Genomic DNA, 17883 nt, shown 5'->3' with positions numbered 1-17883 from the left:
GTACCTTGTCTGTAAAGTCAGCGCATACACGGCGCACCAGTTTCGCCGTCATAAATCTCTGGAGGCGCACATCCAATTCACCAAGGACTGGGTGCAATTGTGAGTACGCCGTCATTCAAACCAAGTGAAGTCAGCTTGAGTACTACGAGTAAAATGCGTTTGATTTCCCTCCGAACATTCAGATTAGTGCAGCATAAATTCATTCATGAGGGGAAATTACAGTGAGAACATGTGGAAGCTCTGTTAGATGGATGCCATAGTGAGTTCAGTGCACTGATGTGACATTGTCCTGAAGGATTTAGTTATTCTCTATGGTTAATGAAATTACACTAATTAATTCATATTTATTATAAATAATCCTAATTACACATCTTGCTTCCGTGTTTGTGTGCTGTGTCACTAAATACATTTTAGTGACACATTTTATTTTAGTTTTATACATTGATTAATGACCTGCAGAATCGCCTTATCATATTAAGTGTCCACAATTGTCACTTAAAGTCGAACTTTATGCTTTCTCACTCTTGAAAGTGATTACATCCTTGCATTACATACTTAAGTTTTTTGCTGATAGGTTTCTAAAAAGAAACATGCAGATTTAAAATATAACATGCAGCTTTCTATATATGGATACATAAAAACACTTTAGTTGTTACATTTATGATTAATGTATTTGAACGTAGACACAACACATTTGTGTCAGCTTATTGGCTTATTAAAGTTCGTGTCTTGAACTTTGCCTGTGTGTGTTTCAGGTACTGCACTCTCAAAGACTGAATCAACCAGCATTGCAGCCATGGGTCATTGTGAGCATCACAGGGAAGGTTGAAGCCGCCCACTGCAGCTGTATGGCCAGAGTCGCGGAGACCTGCACCCATGTCTCTGCTCTTCTGTTTAAAGTAGAAGCAACAGTGTGGATCTGTGGCACAAGGACTGTTACAGATGAACCTGCATACTTGATTTTGCTGGGTAATATGACCAAGATACAGCCAGAGGTTGGCCATAAGATAGACTTCTCCTCTTCAGCTGCCCAAAAAAAGGCTCTCAATCAAAACATAAACAGACCATCTGTAGTGACAGGTAAAAGAAGCCGTCCTCAAAACAGAAAAATTCACAGGCACAGACGGTATCCACGCGCCTTCACGTCTGCAGTGCCCGGTGGTGCTTTCCGTGGCTCGTTACAAACGATGTGACATATATGAAGTCGTAAGTGTTCGTGTATTTAATATCGTACTAGGCAGATTTACTGCATTACCATTTACTACACATTTACCTGTGTATGGCTATTGTCAGTACATGTTGCTCATTGTAAACTTTCTTTAAGTGTGTAACATTCACAATGATACTGTTGATGGTAACGTGTATGATTCCAGCGTACCTGACAGGGACTATTGACTTTTTGTACACAGTTGATTATGTAAAGCCCCTTGCATTGGATTCATAATCAAGTTCACTGATTGACTACCCTGCAGTGCTGTTTTCCTGTATTCCTGTTTCATCCACTTTAATGAAGTGTCCTGTGTTATAGTAACAGTGAGTTGTGGATTCACTTAATGAATGCCTAAGTTGGGCTTTAATCTGCCTTAGACTTACTGATCTTCTTTGAATCAGCACCACAATAATCGTAAGGGCACTGACAAAACATACAAGTATAAATAAATAAAATCTATAGAAAGAGAAATATGTTTGATATGTTTTTATTAAGTTGCACACAAATAGCATTCTCTGCCAACAGGCTCAGAAGACAAAACTATGTAGAAAATGTGGAGGCAAACTTCTTTTCTCATGTAGTAATCACATGTTTAATCATATCACATTAGTTATAGTAATATCACTTTCTCACTTTACTATAGTAAGAGCACTCCCATCACCAGTTTACATGCATGTGGAATGTTAACACAGTGAGGCCATTGTAATGGGAGACGTTAAATAGATAGTGGGATGATCCTAGTGTTTCACTGGGATGCTCTCTCCACATTGCAATGTGTTTATTAAACCCACTTCAAATCAAGCTCACTGGGTGTGTTGCAGGTTATTGTTAAAATTTCCATAACAAAACACATAACAGACCGGAACCACAGAAGCAATGTGTACAAGCAGGTGGCAAACACAAGTTTTTGAAGTATTTGTACAACACATGCCTCTGCAACAGCTTCAGTGTTTCCTGGAATTGATTCGGAAACAATAACAAAGCTAATATCTATCTGTTATGACAGTCAAATTTCCCCCAAATAGTCTTGGTTGAGGTCGAGTGACTGTGAAAGGTATATGATCACAACATTTTCATAATGAACTATTCAGTGACCCCTCTTCAAATATTTTGTCACAGGACAAACATAATCTCTCATAGCATCTTTGTCGTGATTTTACAGCTCTTTGACCTTTGACAAGTGGACCCTAACATGGCAGCAAAGTGCAACAATGTCTCTTCGTGTGCGGGTCAAGAGTTCACGGTATGCATTTAATTTCTTGCATGTCTGTAAATGACTAGTACAATGGTATAAATAATCCTTCACATTTTCCAGTATAAAAGTGGAAAATATATATAAATATAAAATAAATATATTACATCGTCTCATCGGGGCAACCTAAAAGACTCCTTTTATGGCTAGTCTTTGCACATCATAATAACACAGAAGAGAAGAAAGCAATTCATTCTCGATTGCTCTTAATTTCAGGGGATTTTCCAACCTGTTTTGGTTCAAAAGAGCCAAAGGAAAATCCTCATCAATGTTAGAGTGACAACTACATGCTTTTATTGCATGTGCACTGATAATGCTTACTGTCCTGTCATTGTAAGTCAGTCAAAATACATAAATAACACGTTGTGATCATACTGAAGACCACAGACGGCAGTCCAGGCATCAGGTGAGATAAAGGAGCTGGAGACATCACCTGATAAAGAAAAAAGAGAAATGGAAAAGAGAAGTCTCCTTTATTGCACATTTTTCACCAATCACAAGCCTCTTCTCCCCCCTTCTGCCACCCTAGACTTTTGACCAATCACCGATCAGGATGAATTGCATTACTGGCTGATAAGGATACGTTGAAGAGGATGGATGGATAATAAAGCAACATGAGCATAAATGAAAGCAAAAATATTATGCAAGCATCAAGGCACAAAGGAATTTCAATTGGCTTACAAAATAGAAGCCAGAACAGCGCAGCTAATATTACGTAACTTTAGGTGGCACAGAAGGAAATCCTGTGCTCTAAACAACGGAAACAGTTAAGGGAGATGAGACAGAAAAAGAGGGGACACACACACACACACACACACACACACACACACACACACACACACACACACACACACACACACACACACACACACACACACACACACACAAAGGTACACAGAGGACAATGACACAGGGGGAACCTAACCTAGACTTATTTGCACATGTGTGACTTTCTTAGTCTCAGACAATTTGCATGTTAATGATCAAGGAACTGACCTCACAGCCGATTGTTTGTCAGTGGTGCTAGTTTCAGTCATTGTGGAAATGTACTGTTTAAAAGGTTGGGGAAACCTGTAGCCAGCTGAGACTGAAGAAGTGACTTGGTTGAGTGACAAAATGTTTCTCCCACTGAAAACGCTACGTTGAGATTTACAGAGTCAATCTTTTGGGATCTTATAAGGACATTTTAAAAACTTACTCAGCATGGTTGTTTTTTGTGGGTTTTCCTTTTTGCTTGTTTAAGAGAATAGTAATTGTATTTTGTTCATTTCATGAAGAATATAATCTCTGCTAACAATGTAGCTGCGATTGACTGGTGTTCCCTGAATGCCTCACATACAGCTCCAGGACATTCAGCCAAGAGTCACTGATCCAACTTCAAGATTTAAATCCCGGATAAGCACATCTGGTGTTTAAGACTTTGCTGCTTCCCTGTTGACTACTGTAATTTGTTACTTTCAGGATTTCCTAAAAAACAAAGCAAAAATGACAGGGAACAGAAAGGGAGAGCATTTTTCTCCTACACTGGCTCCTCTGCACTGGATCCCTCTTAAATACAGGACTGAATATAAAATACTATTTTTACTTCTAGAGTCTAATTTTTTTACATGACACTGTGCACTTCAGGACTTTCAAATATGAAGTTTTTTTTGTTTTTTTTAGAGTCAAACAGGAACTTGTACTTAGTCATGTTACTCCTGAGTGATCTTATGAAGTGATGATTTTCATCCATGTAACCTGACAAACATTATTGTTGTTTTGGTTAATTTTCACACACAGCTAAAGCTTTGAGCACTTTCCTAGTTTCTACTCACTCCGTTATGTGCTTCCATGTTTCATTTGAACTTCTTTGGTCCATCCACATAAATCCATCCATAAACACGAATCGATTCTGAATTTTCCTGTACCAGAAAGAGATCTGATGAAGGAGGAGCAGAGGGGAAAAGCTCTTCATTTATGTAAGGCTTTTCTCTGTTTTTGCACTTTTTTCTTTCAGTTGTAAATCAGTGTGAGTTTCTCCAGCAGGCTTGCTTCTTTCCTCCTCGTCTCCCATCCAGTACAACATGGTAGGCTGAACCTCACTGGGATTTATGTAGCACCTCTACAGCCTCATTCTAGAAAATTCATACACAATAACATTCACAGCTGTTTATTGCTGTATAAAGACTATGCAGAAGCAGAAGGTACTGGCTCATCAAACTCTCAACAGCAATAATGTAGACATATGAAGTTGGTGGGATTGTTGCAAAGCAAACAATCAGGCTGTGAAGTGTTTTAGCTTTATGGATATCAAAGGGTTGCTCAGTGAATCGACCAATAAAATCTGACACCTTGTGGACAGATGATACCATTACAGCTGATAGAATCACCGGGTTTGTTCTTTTTAGGGGTTATTTTTATGCCTCCAGTGTAACAGTGTGAGCTGTGTTGAAGTACTGCGGGTTCAGTAGAGGTCTCAGGACACCAGTCCTCGAGGCCTGGAGTTGCCCACCCCTGCTATAGAGGATGCATAGGTCTGATCTTGGAAAAACGAAATGTGTTTGGCAAAAAGATGAAGAATCTTTTTCAGTTCACACAGAAAGCTCTGATCCCAGGATGTTTTTAAGGGATTGTCATACTTTTGACATCATTGTATTTGCTGATTATTCATCAGTTCTGTATCTGTTCCCTCTGTCCTCTCCATGCTGACCTCCTACTTCCTGTCCATCTCTCCACCTCAGCTATCTACTCAATTCCTCTGCTATCCTGGTTTGTGTGTTTACGTGTGTGTGCTTGTTTTTGTGCAGCAGCGGGACTTAGTGGAGATTTTCTGCCTGTTGGTTCCACACTTCCACACGCCTGTGATGACATTGTCCTGAACCGCTACTTAAAGGAGTGGCTGGTCCTCTCTTGGTGCTGGATTGTTTAATGACAGATCCTTGTCAGCTTTTTTCTAACAAAAACGCCAAAGGAAAACCCTGTGTCCTTTCAAGCTCAGTCATCAATCCTTCCTTCCTTCTACAAGCTTGCCAAGAAGACAAAATTGGTAAAACTTGGAAAACAAGAATAAAACAAAACTCACAAACAGCTGATCTTTTTAAATTTTAATTGAAAATATAATACAAGGCATTTTCAATGAACATAAATATGGAAGATACAAGTGCACACTGCACATTATTGTCTACAGTTTAGGCCGTCTGTATAAATAAGCATATTTGTTTGGCCACCAATTTGTCCACAGCAGTTATACAATCCACACTGGTTTATAACTCAGTGTGATAGTGAGCACTTCTTTCACTTTTCTTAATGTGCTTTTTATACATGTACAATATAAAAATAAAGGCTTGCGTTGAATACATTTGAATGTCCATAATGTACACTTTTAAAGGACACAGAGTCTTAAATGCACAGCAAACAGATTTCCTCTTTTCTTTCAACTTCCCTCATGAAATCTTGACTTTAGTCTTGAGCTTATATTCTCAAGTGGTTTGCATGAGATGCTTTTACAGTATGTTTTCCTTCAACCTCATCAGCCTTCATCTCAGAATGTCATGTAAATAATTGTAAAAATATCTGTGCACATTAACCAAAAGCTTAAATAACAAACATATGCTCCAGTGTAATTACACTACAGCAGAATATGACCACACTTTCTTCTCTTTTCCAAATCGAAATCATATTCAGTAACAACAGACATTACAAATAGCGCTAATGTGTAAAAACATAATAAATAGTTTTAGTTCTTAACTAATGAAAAGAAGTTCTGGAATCATTCAGTGTATTAAAATGACCTTAGCTATTTGGATACATTCTTACAAATGTGATTTTTACAAAACAGTGCCTCCCTCACAGCAGTTTTTATTCAAAATATGTCCACACGTTTTGGAAATGGAAAATAGTTTCTGAACCAAATCTAGTTTATTTGTTTCAGATTAGAAGCAAACTGAAACACATTTGTTAACTTCCAAGGTGCATAAAGAAAGTCTAAAGAGGTCGAGATTCCAGGAATATCTGTAGTGCAAGACTGATGGTCCTGCAATAATGTTGATGGAGTCTTTAGGTTTTTAGCCAAAAACTCCATCAGCTTAAATGAAACTTGATAAAATGGCTCAAATTTGCTGACCTAACAATGCATCTCGAGGCTTCTTAACAGACTTTCGTGCGCTTTACGCTTGTTAACATTTCCCCAAATATTTCTAAGTAGAATGTGAATACTTGATATACTCAAGTAAAGAAACTATAGAAATTTGTCAAATTTGTGCTACATAACTGTATATCCACAATTTTTTTCCAAGGAGTTTAAATACATAAGTACTGAAGTGTGGTGGACCATTTTGAAAGGAGACCTGCCTTATGGTTCTAATCCTGATGTGATGCATAGTGGTGCTCTGCTGCTAGCTGATATATTTGGTGGCCTCTTTTTGATCTTCAGTTCAATTCAATTTTATTTATACAGCAAATCACAACAACAGTTGCCTCAAGGCGCTTTATATTGTAAGGTGGACCCTACAATAATACGGAGAAATAATACAAAGAAAGTCATATTATTGTTAGTTGCCCAACAGTAATATGACCCGCTTTGGCAACAGTGGGAAGGAAAAACTCCCTTTTAACAGGAATAATCCTCCAGCCGAACCAGGCTCAGGGAAGGGCGGCAATCTACCGCGACTGGTTGGGTTGTGGCAGATGGCCGGTTGTATATTTTTTCAGTTTCTTGATCCACTACTGGTCAAAGAAGGTGGCTCCTACTCCCTCTTGTTAAAAGCGAGAGCTTTATCCTCACTGTGCGGGACTGTGTGATCACCGGGTGTCTTTCTCTAATGCTATAAGCTCTTTGCGCCAGTCTAGAAGAACAGGTCCAAATAATGAATGTATGTAATGAATTTATGCTGATGACGCAGATGATGACTAAGTTACAAAAGAATGCCAACACAAAGTGGTAATAAAGGCAAGCACGTCCCCTGTTTCTGTTGTCCATAAAGGCTGCACTCAACAACGTGCTACCAATTACCCCCCAAAATTCACATATTTACAATTTGAATGCTGCAGGCAACTTTAAATTATTAGTTATTAGCTATTAGCAGTGATGGGAATAACGGCATTACTTTTTTCAGTAATGAGTAATCTAACTATCGTTACAACGCCGTTACAGTTACTAACAAGAAAATGCGCTCCGTTACTATTTTTCAACAAACAGACGATTGAAGCTGTGTTCAGCTTACTGCATCTTATATCAGTTGCATGGAAGTAGCTGTAAGTAATGTGGACGCTACAGCGTTAAGTAGCTGCGCGCGCTCCCGCGGACGGTAATCATGATCACTGTCTAACAAAAAAGAGAGAGAGAGAGAGAGTTTTGTGACGTTTAGCGTGTTTGGAGTGTGTAGTTAGTGTGTAGTGTTGTGGATAGTTTTGTGTTGTGTGTCAGAACAATGAGGCGACTGCTGTCTCCAGGTAGAAACAGGAGTGATACACCTGCTGCTGTCAGACCTGCAGGTATCAGGCTGTGATGTTCTCCTTTATAGTGGACAGAAATTGTGTTTTTGGAGTGGCACAAATAATTTGTGTTGCATCTTATTGAATGCAGAACAACTGATTGTTCTGTAAATAGTTTGAAATGGTTATTTAAAAAATCACGTCCAGCAGCCCGGCCGCCACAGCAGCCCGGCCGCCACGTCCTGCAGCCCGGCCGCCACGTCCTGCAGCCCGGCCGGTACATCGAGAATCATGGGTTGTGCTGAGGCGGGAGCTACAATGCCGCCGCCACCGGACCCGTGGCAGGCCGCCGGAGGAGCAACGCCGCCGCCACCGGACCCGTGGCAGGCCGCCGGAGGAGCAACGCCGCCGCCACCGGACCCGTGGCAGGCCACCAGAACCGTTCCACCGCGGCTGCCGGACCCATGGCCGCCCGCCGGAGCTCCTGCGTTTCCATCAAGGGGTTAGAGGTAGGCCACCTGAACTTTTTTGCCGCCACTGCCTAACCCGCAGCGGGTCCCGCTTGTTTTGCCGTCCTACAGGTCGGCCGCCAGAACTGTGTTTGCTGCCACTGGACCGGGGGATTGAACTGTTGAACTGTGTTTTTTCTTTTGTTGCTTTGTGGTGGCTGTTTAGCGGAGTGGTTTTGGTTTTGGTATTTATGATTACTTTCAACTACAAATGATGCCAAGCAACTCTAATAGCATTCAAAAACAAAACCAAGAGCTGGAAAAGGCACAATAGGTTCTTGTCAATTATTTTCTCCATATTACTATTATTATATTATGCATAGGAAACATATATTAGCAGTTTGGAAAAAATATCACTTTGTCAAATTTTAGTTACTTACATAATTAGTACCATACCACCCCATTAGAGCACTTTGCTCTCAGACTGTAGGCTTACTTGTTGTTCCTAGTTCATTTAAAAGTAGAATGGGAGGAAGAGCCTTCAGTTTTCAGGCCCCGCTTCTGTGGAACCAGATTTGGATTGGGGAGACAGACACTATCTCTACTTTTAAAATTAGGATTCAGAGTTTCCTTCTTGCTAAAGTAGTACAGTTAGGGCGTGATCAGGTGACCCTGAGTTATGCTGAGGCTGCTGGAGGATTCCCATGATGCACTGAGTATTTCTTCTTCAGTCACCTTTCTCGCTCACTATGTGTTTATATACATATTATTTCTAGTTATTAACCTCTGTCTCACTTCCACAGCATGTCTTATCCTGTTTTCCTTCTCTCACCCCAACTGGTCACAGCAGATGGCCCCGCCCCTCCCTGAGCCTGGTTCTGCCGCAGGTTTCTTCCTGTTAAAACTGAGTTTTTACTTCCCACTGTTGCCAAAGTGCTTGCTCATAGGGGGTCATATGATTGTTGGGTTTTTCTCTCTATTATTGTACGATCTACCTTACACTATAAAGTGACTTGAGGTGACTGTTGTTGTGATTTGGTGCTGTATAAATAAAATACAATAGAATTGAACAATTTGTCAGAGGGGAATTGCTCACTTTATCTTGTCTAAACACATACGACTCTGAATAGATTGCAGTTAAGTTTTGTTCTTTTATCAGTGAAAATGTTTTTACATTTAATGAATGTTTCTTCCTGTAAAGAGTAAAGTAAGGTGAGACACTAAGGGAAATAATAAAAAAAAAAACCTGTATCCTTTCCCTTCCTGAGTTCTCTTTCTTCCCCTAAATCTATTTGATTGTGATCCTCTTTTTGGATCATCTATCTGCACAGCACAGTAGTATTAGAAACCTTTAAGTCTTTTCTTGTCTTGGCTTGATATATATTAGACTTAAGTGTAATTGTTTCCTTACCATCTTCATCTGGCTGGTGTTAGGCATCAAAAAGTTCCAGGCGATACTCTTGGAATTTGGGTTGCCGCCAGTGTACCGGGCCTGCAGCTCCACATACTGACCCTCGATCACTTCTCCATTTTTCAGGGGTATTAAAAAGTTGGCCCATATGCCTGGATGAAGGAAGAAAGGGAAAAAACACACTGTAAAAATCACAGTTTTTTATTACTTTTATACACCACTGTACATGTAATCAATAATTGTAATCTCTATATTAATTTCTATTGTTAATCTCTGTCTCTCAGACAGTGTGTCTTTTGTCTGCCCCCCTCACAGCCAACCAGACGTGGTAGAAGAAGAAGCCGTCCCTCCCAGAGCAGAGGCTTCTTCCTATTAAAAGAGGTTTTTTTCTTCCCACTGTCACCAAGTGCTTGCTCCAGTTGCTAGAATGTTCTATGTAATACCGCAGGGTTTATCCTACAGTATAAACTGCCTTAATGTTGTGATTCAATTGAATTGAATTCTGACTCTGAATACATTACCTGTACAGTTGAAGGTGCAGCAGGAAACCTGTTTGGATTGTTCTTTGTTTCTCATGCCTGTTTCATGTTTGATGTCATATTTTTTATAATAAAAAGGTTATAAGCAGAATGATATTATAAGATTAATGAGGATCTGCTTAGCTTCTTTTTAATAATTGCCATTGATACTCCGTGTACAGGAGCGGAAACAATACTATTACGGGTGCAGTGCAGTGCAGTGAATTACAAAGCTTTTTTTCTTTACTTTTTGCTTTTTGCTAATTATCCAGTGCTCTTCTGACTTGTTTCTAATTTCTTTTTACGTGTATCTAAATATTTGATATGGACTCTGTTTATTTTGTACTTTTATTTACTGTGTCATCAGAGTGACAGGTATCTGTGCATTCATCCCTATCCAACTACATGGAGATATATCAGTGGATATCATCCCCCGATGAAAGAAGCTCATTTCAACAGAGTTGTGCATATTAGCATATTTATGACTTCCTTTGTGTCATGTAGGTGAATGTTACATCGCTAATTGCAAATTCTAATAAACATTCTACCCCAGTTGTGTGTTCATTTGCTTCTGTTTTGCATTTAGTATGATCACTCCTGATAAATTACACAAGTTTTTTTTCTTTTTCTTTTTTCATTTGAATCTATTCTTTGGAAACTTTGACTTTTACAAGTTATCAAAAAAGACAGACAAAAATGTTTATTTCCTCAGGACTACTGTGTGAGTGCAATTTTGACTGCACTGTAAACCCGAATCAGTTGACTGAACTTAAAACATTTGTGGAAACTGATTACCTCAAAAGTTTTAAGTACACAAACTCATCTTTTCTAAGTATGGGGTACTCAAAATTTGTATTTATTGTTAACTTAAAAATTTTAAATTATATTTTTATTTTATTAATTGAGCTTTACTTAAAAACTATATACTTTAATTTTAATATTTTTGTGTTTTTTGTAGTTTACTATTTTGATCCAACACAATGCAATTATATTACAAACTAAACGCAAATTATATGATTATTAATTAAAAGAAATTTATTATTAAATGTTTGAGTGTAGACTAGTAAAAAAAATTAGAGAAATTCATTTACTTTACATTTTGTTTATTTAACATTTTTTATGGAAATGTAAAAACATCACTTAGTGTTTTTATAAAACCACTAACATGGACATTGGCACCATAAAGTGAGCATTATAAATTCAATGTAGAACATGTATCTTTTTATAAAATCACAAAGGACAACATCAGTCCTAATTGCATCTTTCTCAAAATACATAAATTCAAAATAAAAAGTCAAATACTAATCACTTTTGTTTGAAAAAGAAATGAAAAACAATTTTATAAAATGGGTACAAATAAAGATGATCATCTTCCAAATAACCAGAGCAAAGTTAGGTAAACTGATGGAGTTAAATCCACCCAAAGTCTGTAGTAAACTTAAAGTGCTTTAAATAAAGTGCTTAAAACAAAGTGCTCAGTAACAGAGTGCATGTCCTAACAAACATTGCCTTATATTCCTTCCAGAACTACTCTTTCAGCAACAAATCATTTTTAAGAGCATGTAGGCAGGGTTTCAGAGGTTTGCCGTCAACAAGCCCCATGAAGATTTTTTGGACAAAGGTAAATGTGTGAACGAGCTTCCTGGGGTAGTCTAAATGCAGAGCATAGATCAAGCCAAACAATAAGGCAAATGCATCTGCAAATCTGGGAATATCACGCATCACCAAGTCGCCTTCCACCACAACGGCCATGCTTGAGGAAGTAAAATGGACTGGACTGGTCTGGGAAGCGCCGTCGGTAACCACTGTGAGAAGGGCAACTGGAGTGTCAATGAGGGTCGACTCATCCAATGTGTCCGCCTGGAATAGACACAGTATCAATAAGTAAGGTTGGTTTGAGAGAATGTGACAAGCAAGACCTGTAATCTAGCAAAAAATTCAGCAGTGTAGTGGGTTACTTTGTAACGGGTTAGGGTACTCTACTTTTTTGAAAAATGTACATTAACGCGTTAGCTTCTTGCATTACATAATTAGTATGTTTGTTATTTTTCTAAAAAAAAAAAAAAAAAAAAAAAAAAAGTCATTTTTTATTTTATGACTTTATCTCAAAAAGAAACTAAATCTTGACTTCAGCCTTGTTTTTGGGGCCACCTGCAGCATAGCCGAAGTGCTGTGATACGCCTGTGCCCTGCTCCTGACCCTGTGTGTGTGTGAGGGTTTTCTAAAGAGAGGGTATTTTGCTTGTACAATTTGGTAGCTGCTAGGGTATTAAATTGTATTTAAAAAAATCCATGGTGTTTTATCTCACTGGCAGAATTTAAGTGATGCAAAAATACACTTACATTACATGTCTTAAAGAATTCTGGGTCCTCCTCCCGCAGGTATACAGGAAGGGCACGAAGCACTGCAGTGCGTTTCACGTTGATATCAGGCGCCTCCTAAAAAGGGAAAAGAAAAGTTCATTGAACACAAAGTTTTCAGGTGTCATTCTTTTGGGGAGAATACATGTTTATGAAACTGCATGACATGTGACTCTACATAATTTTGGAGACATTTCTTTTAAGACACAACCTTTCTGTCTCTTATGACAAAGAGTCTGTATCTTACTCATTTGACAAAAATCCTACACAGTATTTTAAAGTAACATACCAGATCAGAGCTGTAATCTGTATAAAACACAGATGTTCAAAGCAAGGAAAAATTGAGTTTTTATCAGTGAAACTTTTAATTTGTGTTAATTTTATCATTATCAATATTCACCTGAAGATCATAATGATTCAGGATGGTTCGCAGAGCCTCTGATATCTTGCCAGTCCATGCAGCCTTCTGTCTGTATAGAGCCATAAGTCGTGGTGTGTGTCTGTCAAGTTCAGCGTAGAACTGGTCAGTGATAATTATATACTCAGCCATCATTACAGCTTTCAAAAATTTCAAAAGTACACTGTACATTTCATGACAAAATAAACACTTAGCATGGTAAAAAAAAAAACCTTACAATTACTGCTGTTTACTTTGAGTGCAGTCTTGAATTCTATGGCCGATCATCCAACAGTCCAAAACATAGGTAAGCATTTCAGATGTTACAAAGTCACAGGCCATCATTCCATTTAGTCATGGTAAACAGTAACCCTCTTTTAGTTTTAAGTTTTTACCATATAATCAACATTGTCTCACCATGTATAAATTCTGTTAAGTTGGAAAAAAAAAAAAGAAAAAAAAAAAAAAGCACAGAATACATATGAATTTACACTGCAGTTATTTTAAAAAACCAAGCCAAACTGCGGGATAAATCTTTGCAAAGACACATTGTTATGCAATAGTACATAATACATCAGTGAGATACTTGTAATATTACACAGAACTTCTACTTACAAACTACTTCTTTTACAGGCTGCTGCTTAAGATAGAAGTTGCCACTGCTAGCTAAGTCACTTTTGAATGATGCTAATGAGAAGAAGAAAAAAACCCGGCCGAACAATGAGGCTGCTGTTGTAAAAACGCCAACTTTCTTGCGTTGGCAATGGGTCGTTAAAATATCACTAAGACACTTTCTTTATGTGCAATTCTTATTAAAACTGTGTTTTAATCGGTTAAAACTGTAAAACTGACGATATCATCGGTTTGAAAAAGAGCGCGAACAACAGCGAACAACAATTCACTACCTGGGTCTGTGCTGTTTAACACAACGGCGCATTCAAAAACAAGTTAATGGCTGCAACATATTAATATACTTGCTTTTTTACGGAAAAAATAAACATAACGAAGGTTCCGTTTTACTTACAAGTTTCTCCAAATGTGCTCTCCGGTCGCTCGAGAAGGGCAGCCATATTGAACAGAATTTTCTGTCAACGTCGTTCAGGTTAGAGAGAAAACGTCATGACGTCATGACGTACAAATGCGGAGCTCGAAAAAAAAACATTTACTCAAAAATCATAATTAAAAAAGCAGTATTTACTCTTAACTTCTAAGCCATGTACAATTATAACTGTTTGAATCGTTAAGAGAACAGAAAAGTTTTAAGTTGTTTCAACTTTGTGACGCATTTTAATTGTTGTATCCACAAACTTTATAAGTCAGGTGGACTGTTGGGGTTTACAGTGTGGGGATACACATGTAGTTTCTAATATTCCAGTCCAATAATATATATCCTAATATTCCAATATGTCTGGATGTGTTTCAACAGCTGCCAAATGGCCAAGATGCTTTTAGAAGCTCTTATGTTTCTGTAATGTGTCTAAAATTTGGCAAAGACTTTTTTTTGAGAAGGATCTTTATCGGATGCTGATAATACCTACATTTAGAAAAAAACAGGAATTCAGTGCACAATGTTCCTGCTCACTGCAAATTTATTGTGACTAAAGAGATTATTTAAAAATGATTATTATTTGTTTCAAAACAAAAAAAATTCTCACTTTCCATGAAAACAAACTCTACAATTATAAGTATTTTATCATATTTCTGCCCTATATTAAACAAACACAGATTTATTGAGGACAGTATAAATCAGGCTTACACAATTCAGCCATACGCCACATCTGTGAAATAGTAAGATCTTGCTCAAGCTCTGTCATGATAGGAGGCAATAAGACGCAGGGTTTATTCAGCACGGACTACTTTTATTGAACTGTAGCACCAGTGTACGTGGCTACATCAATTTTCCAAAACCATACAGTGTTCCAGCGACCTCTAGTGGCCGGCCCCATAGTAGCCTTACTAGTACAACAAAAATAAATCTCACAACATCTTCCCCTTTAACAAAAGTACTTTAAATATAAAACAGTGTTGTCAGAACGTACGACATCACAGGGGTAGACTACCCTCAGTCCTGATAAAGTATTATTCTGCCCTTAGAACATAGAAAGGAGATAGTCCTCAGTCTCCCTTTGGAGCATCCCTTTGGCAAACCGTGTCCCTATTGACTGGACTGGGCAACAATGTCTTTTCGAGTACTGCAATCGTTTGCCAGGGGCCATTGGGCAGAGGAGTAGTCACGAGGGGTTCCCGTCGCTGTGTAGGCTTGTGCTCTCTGCAAAAGTTGCATGATCTCACCTTGTGTGTCATTTGAAGTCCAATGGTGGGCCACCACACTGTTGATCTTGCACACTCTCTACATTTAGTTAGTCCTTGGTGGCCTTCATGTAATTGGTCAAGGACACTGGGTCTGAGTGCTGTGGGAATTACAATGCGATCGTGGTAGAGCACTAGACCGTCTGATTCTGAAAGGTGGCTTCTGGCTGCATAGAAGCCTTGCAGTGATGAACTCTTTGCCATTCTCAAAGGCCACCCTTGTCTGATGAAAATGATTGCTTTTTGAAGCTCTGGGTCCCTCTGTGTAGCACTGTGAATTTCCTCCAACTTATGTGACTTGATAGGTTTGCTTGTCACTACGTTGCTCACATATACCTTGACCCGGCTGTCTGTCTCGAACTGATAGCATCCATGCAGTGGATGTCTGGAGAGTGCGTCCGCCACCACTAACTGTTTACCGAGAACATGCTCAGCAGTGACACTGAATCACATCAGTCGCATCAGCAGTCTCTGACATCTCAGTGGTGTTTGGTCAAGGTCGTATGAGTTGATCAAAGGCACCAAGGGCTTATGGTCAGTTTGTACACATACATGACCCATGCCTTGGATGTAGCGGGAAAAACGTTCACAGGCCCAGACAGATGCTAAACACTCTTTTTCAATCTGTGAATATCTTTTCTCTGCATCTGTGAGAGTGCGAGAACAAAAAGCAACAGGCCAAAACTCCCCGTCATGGTCCTGTAACAGTGCAGCATGCAGGCCATAGCTGCTTGGACCTGTTGAGCTTAAGGCCTGATGCTTTGATTGTCAGTAATACTGCATCTAAGCGTTGGTCATGCTCCTCTTTCTTAGCCCCGAAAACCAGTATGTCGTCCATCACAATGACAGTCCCATCTAGGCCCTTGAGCAAAGTGCTCATGAGCCGCTGGAAGATCTCGGGTGCTGTTATGCCAAATGGCAGACGCCTGAAGCAAAACCTGCCCATGGGAGTTATGAACGTGGTCAGTTTTTGGCAGCTGGGGTCCAGTGGAATTTGCCAGAACTCACTGGAGGCATCCAAAGTGGAGAAAACTTTGGGGCGATCGTGGCTCAAAGAGTTGGGAGTTCGGCTTGTGACCGGAAGGTTGCCGGTTTGAACCCTGGCTCGGACAGACTCGGTCGTTGTGTCCTTGGGCAAGACACTTCACCTGCCGCCTACTGGTGGTGGTCAGAGGGGCCGATGGCGCGATATGGCAGCCTCGCTTCTGTCAGTCTGCCCCAAGGCAACAGTGGTTGTGTGACTGGAGGAGCCATTGGCTTTTGCGGTATGTAACTTACTTTATTAACTTACATTACAGCAAATTTATGCATTTTGTCCACGTGTTTATTTTTCTGTTTTGCAGCTGGTCTGAAGGCTGGTGTTTATTCTCTGCTGCAATTAAACATGACTTGCGGTGAAGCTCTATGGAGTGGCTCGATGGACAAAAACATAAATATTACACATGTGGCCCAGAGAAAGAAGACTCGCGTTGTGAGTTTGCTAACCCTGATGTTTCCCTGCACATCAAGGATTGCTGTTAAAGCAGAATTGAAGTGTACTGTTCAAACACAGGGATTTTAAGTGGCACCATAGTGGGTTAAAACAAACAAACAAACATAAAAAAAAGACATGTCGGTTTTTCCTGTGACTTTCATATTGTGGACAGTTAGAGCAAGGAATGCCAATTTCTCATGGTGAATCTTCAAAGACAGAGCAGAGTGGGTCTGCTTCAGTGGCACACTGATCAGGTAATGAAAGCTGAACTTGTGTGAATTTCACTCTGGGTCTGTAAAAACTCAGATGAGCAATGTTCTGCCTGTAAAACATTGGTTTGATGTGTAAGTAACTAATCCACACCAGGATTATTTATAATAAAAGCATTTTTTTTTTAAATTGTGGATTTACTACTTTTCCTTGATTATTAAAGGACTACAACACCCAAACTAGTCATTACCTTTGCTTTAATTTTTTCTTTTTTTTTATTATAGCGAAAGTAGTCTTCAGGAAAAGTTCTCCAGGCTTCTTGAAGGACATTCAATTCAGTTCAATTCAAGTCAAGTTGGCTTTATTGTCACTTCAACCATATACAGTTTAACAGTACACAGTGAGGCGAAACAACGTTCCTCCAGGAACCAAGGTGCTACATGCAACATAAATTTACAACATAATTTAACAGAAAACTCTAAACTAGCTAACTAAGAGGCCTAGTTAGCTGGCTAGCAGAGACAAGACAGACTGACCTAACATAAATTACAACATAAATTAACAAAAAACTATCTAACTATCTCTAAGGATGACTTTTTTTTTTTGTTATCAGACAGCAGACAACAAAGTGCACGTGCAAATGTGCAAACAAGAGCAGCAAGTGACAGTGTGACAAAAAAAAAAACACAACGTAACATAATAATAAGGTTTTGTGATGATGAGTTGAGGTAGTGGAGGAACAGTAAACATTCCTTAGTGTAGCAGCAAAAATTAGGAAGTGCAGAAGTTAGTGCAGAAAGTCCAGTAATAATATTGTGCAAAAGAGCATTTACAGGTTGGTTTGTGCGATGGTTTGGTGGTGTAGGTCAGTGTGTTTGTG

General features: G+C 39.1%; 1 protein-coding gene across 3 annotated transcripts; it reads right to left on the bottom strand.

Moving 5' to 3' along the window:
• Positions 1–11405: 11405 nt before the first annotated feature.
• Positions 11406–14166, bottom strand: LOC113030606 (uncharacterized). 3 transcript variants are annotated; one of them, XM_026182201.1, is made up of 4 exons: positions 14034–14166; positions 13013–13112; positions 12595–12690; positions 11407–12112 (listed from the first exon to the last, which is right to left on the bottom strand). In XM_026182201.1, exons 2-4 carry the CDS (start codon positions 13094–13096, stop codon positions 11780–11782), a joined length of 513 nt encoding a protein of 170 aa, XP_026037986.1. In that variant the 5' UTR covers positions 13097–13112; positions 14034–14166; the 3' UTR covers positions 11407–11779. The 3 variants fall into 3 exon arrangements, with proteins under 3 accessions (XP_026037985.1, XP_026037986.1, XP_026037988.1); XM_026182203.1 differs by lacking the exon at positions 14034–14166 and adding an exon at positions 13248–13452; XM_026182200.1 differs by lacking the exon at positions 14034–14166 and having other exon boundaries at positions 11406–12112; positions 13013–13241.
• Between the last annotated feature and the right edge of the window lie 3717 nt (positions 14167–17883).

The sequence above is a fragment of the Astatotilapia calliptera genome, chromosome 10 (genome assembly GCF_900246225.1).
Source record: "Astatotilapia calliptera chromosome 10, fAstCal1.2, whole genome shotgun sequence".
NCBI lineage: Eukaryota > Metazoa > Chordata > Actinopteri > Cichliformes > Cichlidae > Astatotilapia > Astatotilapia calliptera.
This window is presented reverse-complemented; position numbering and strand designations above follow the sequence as displayed.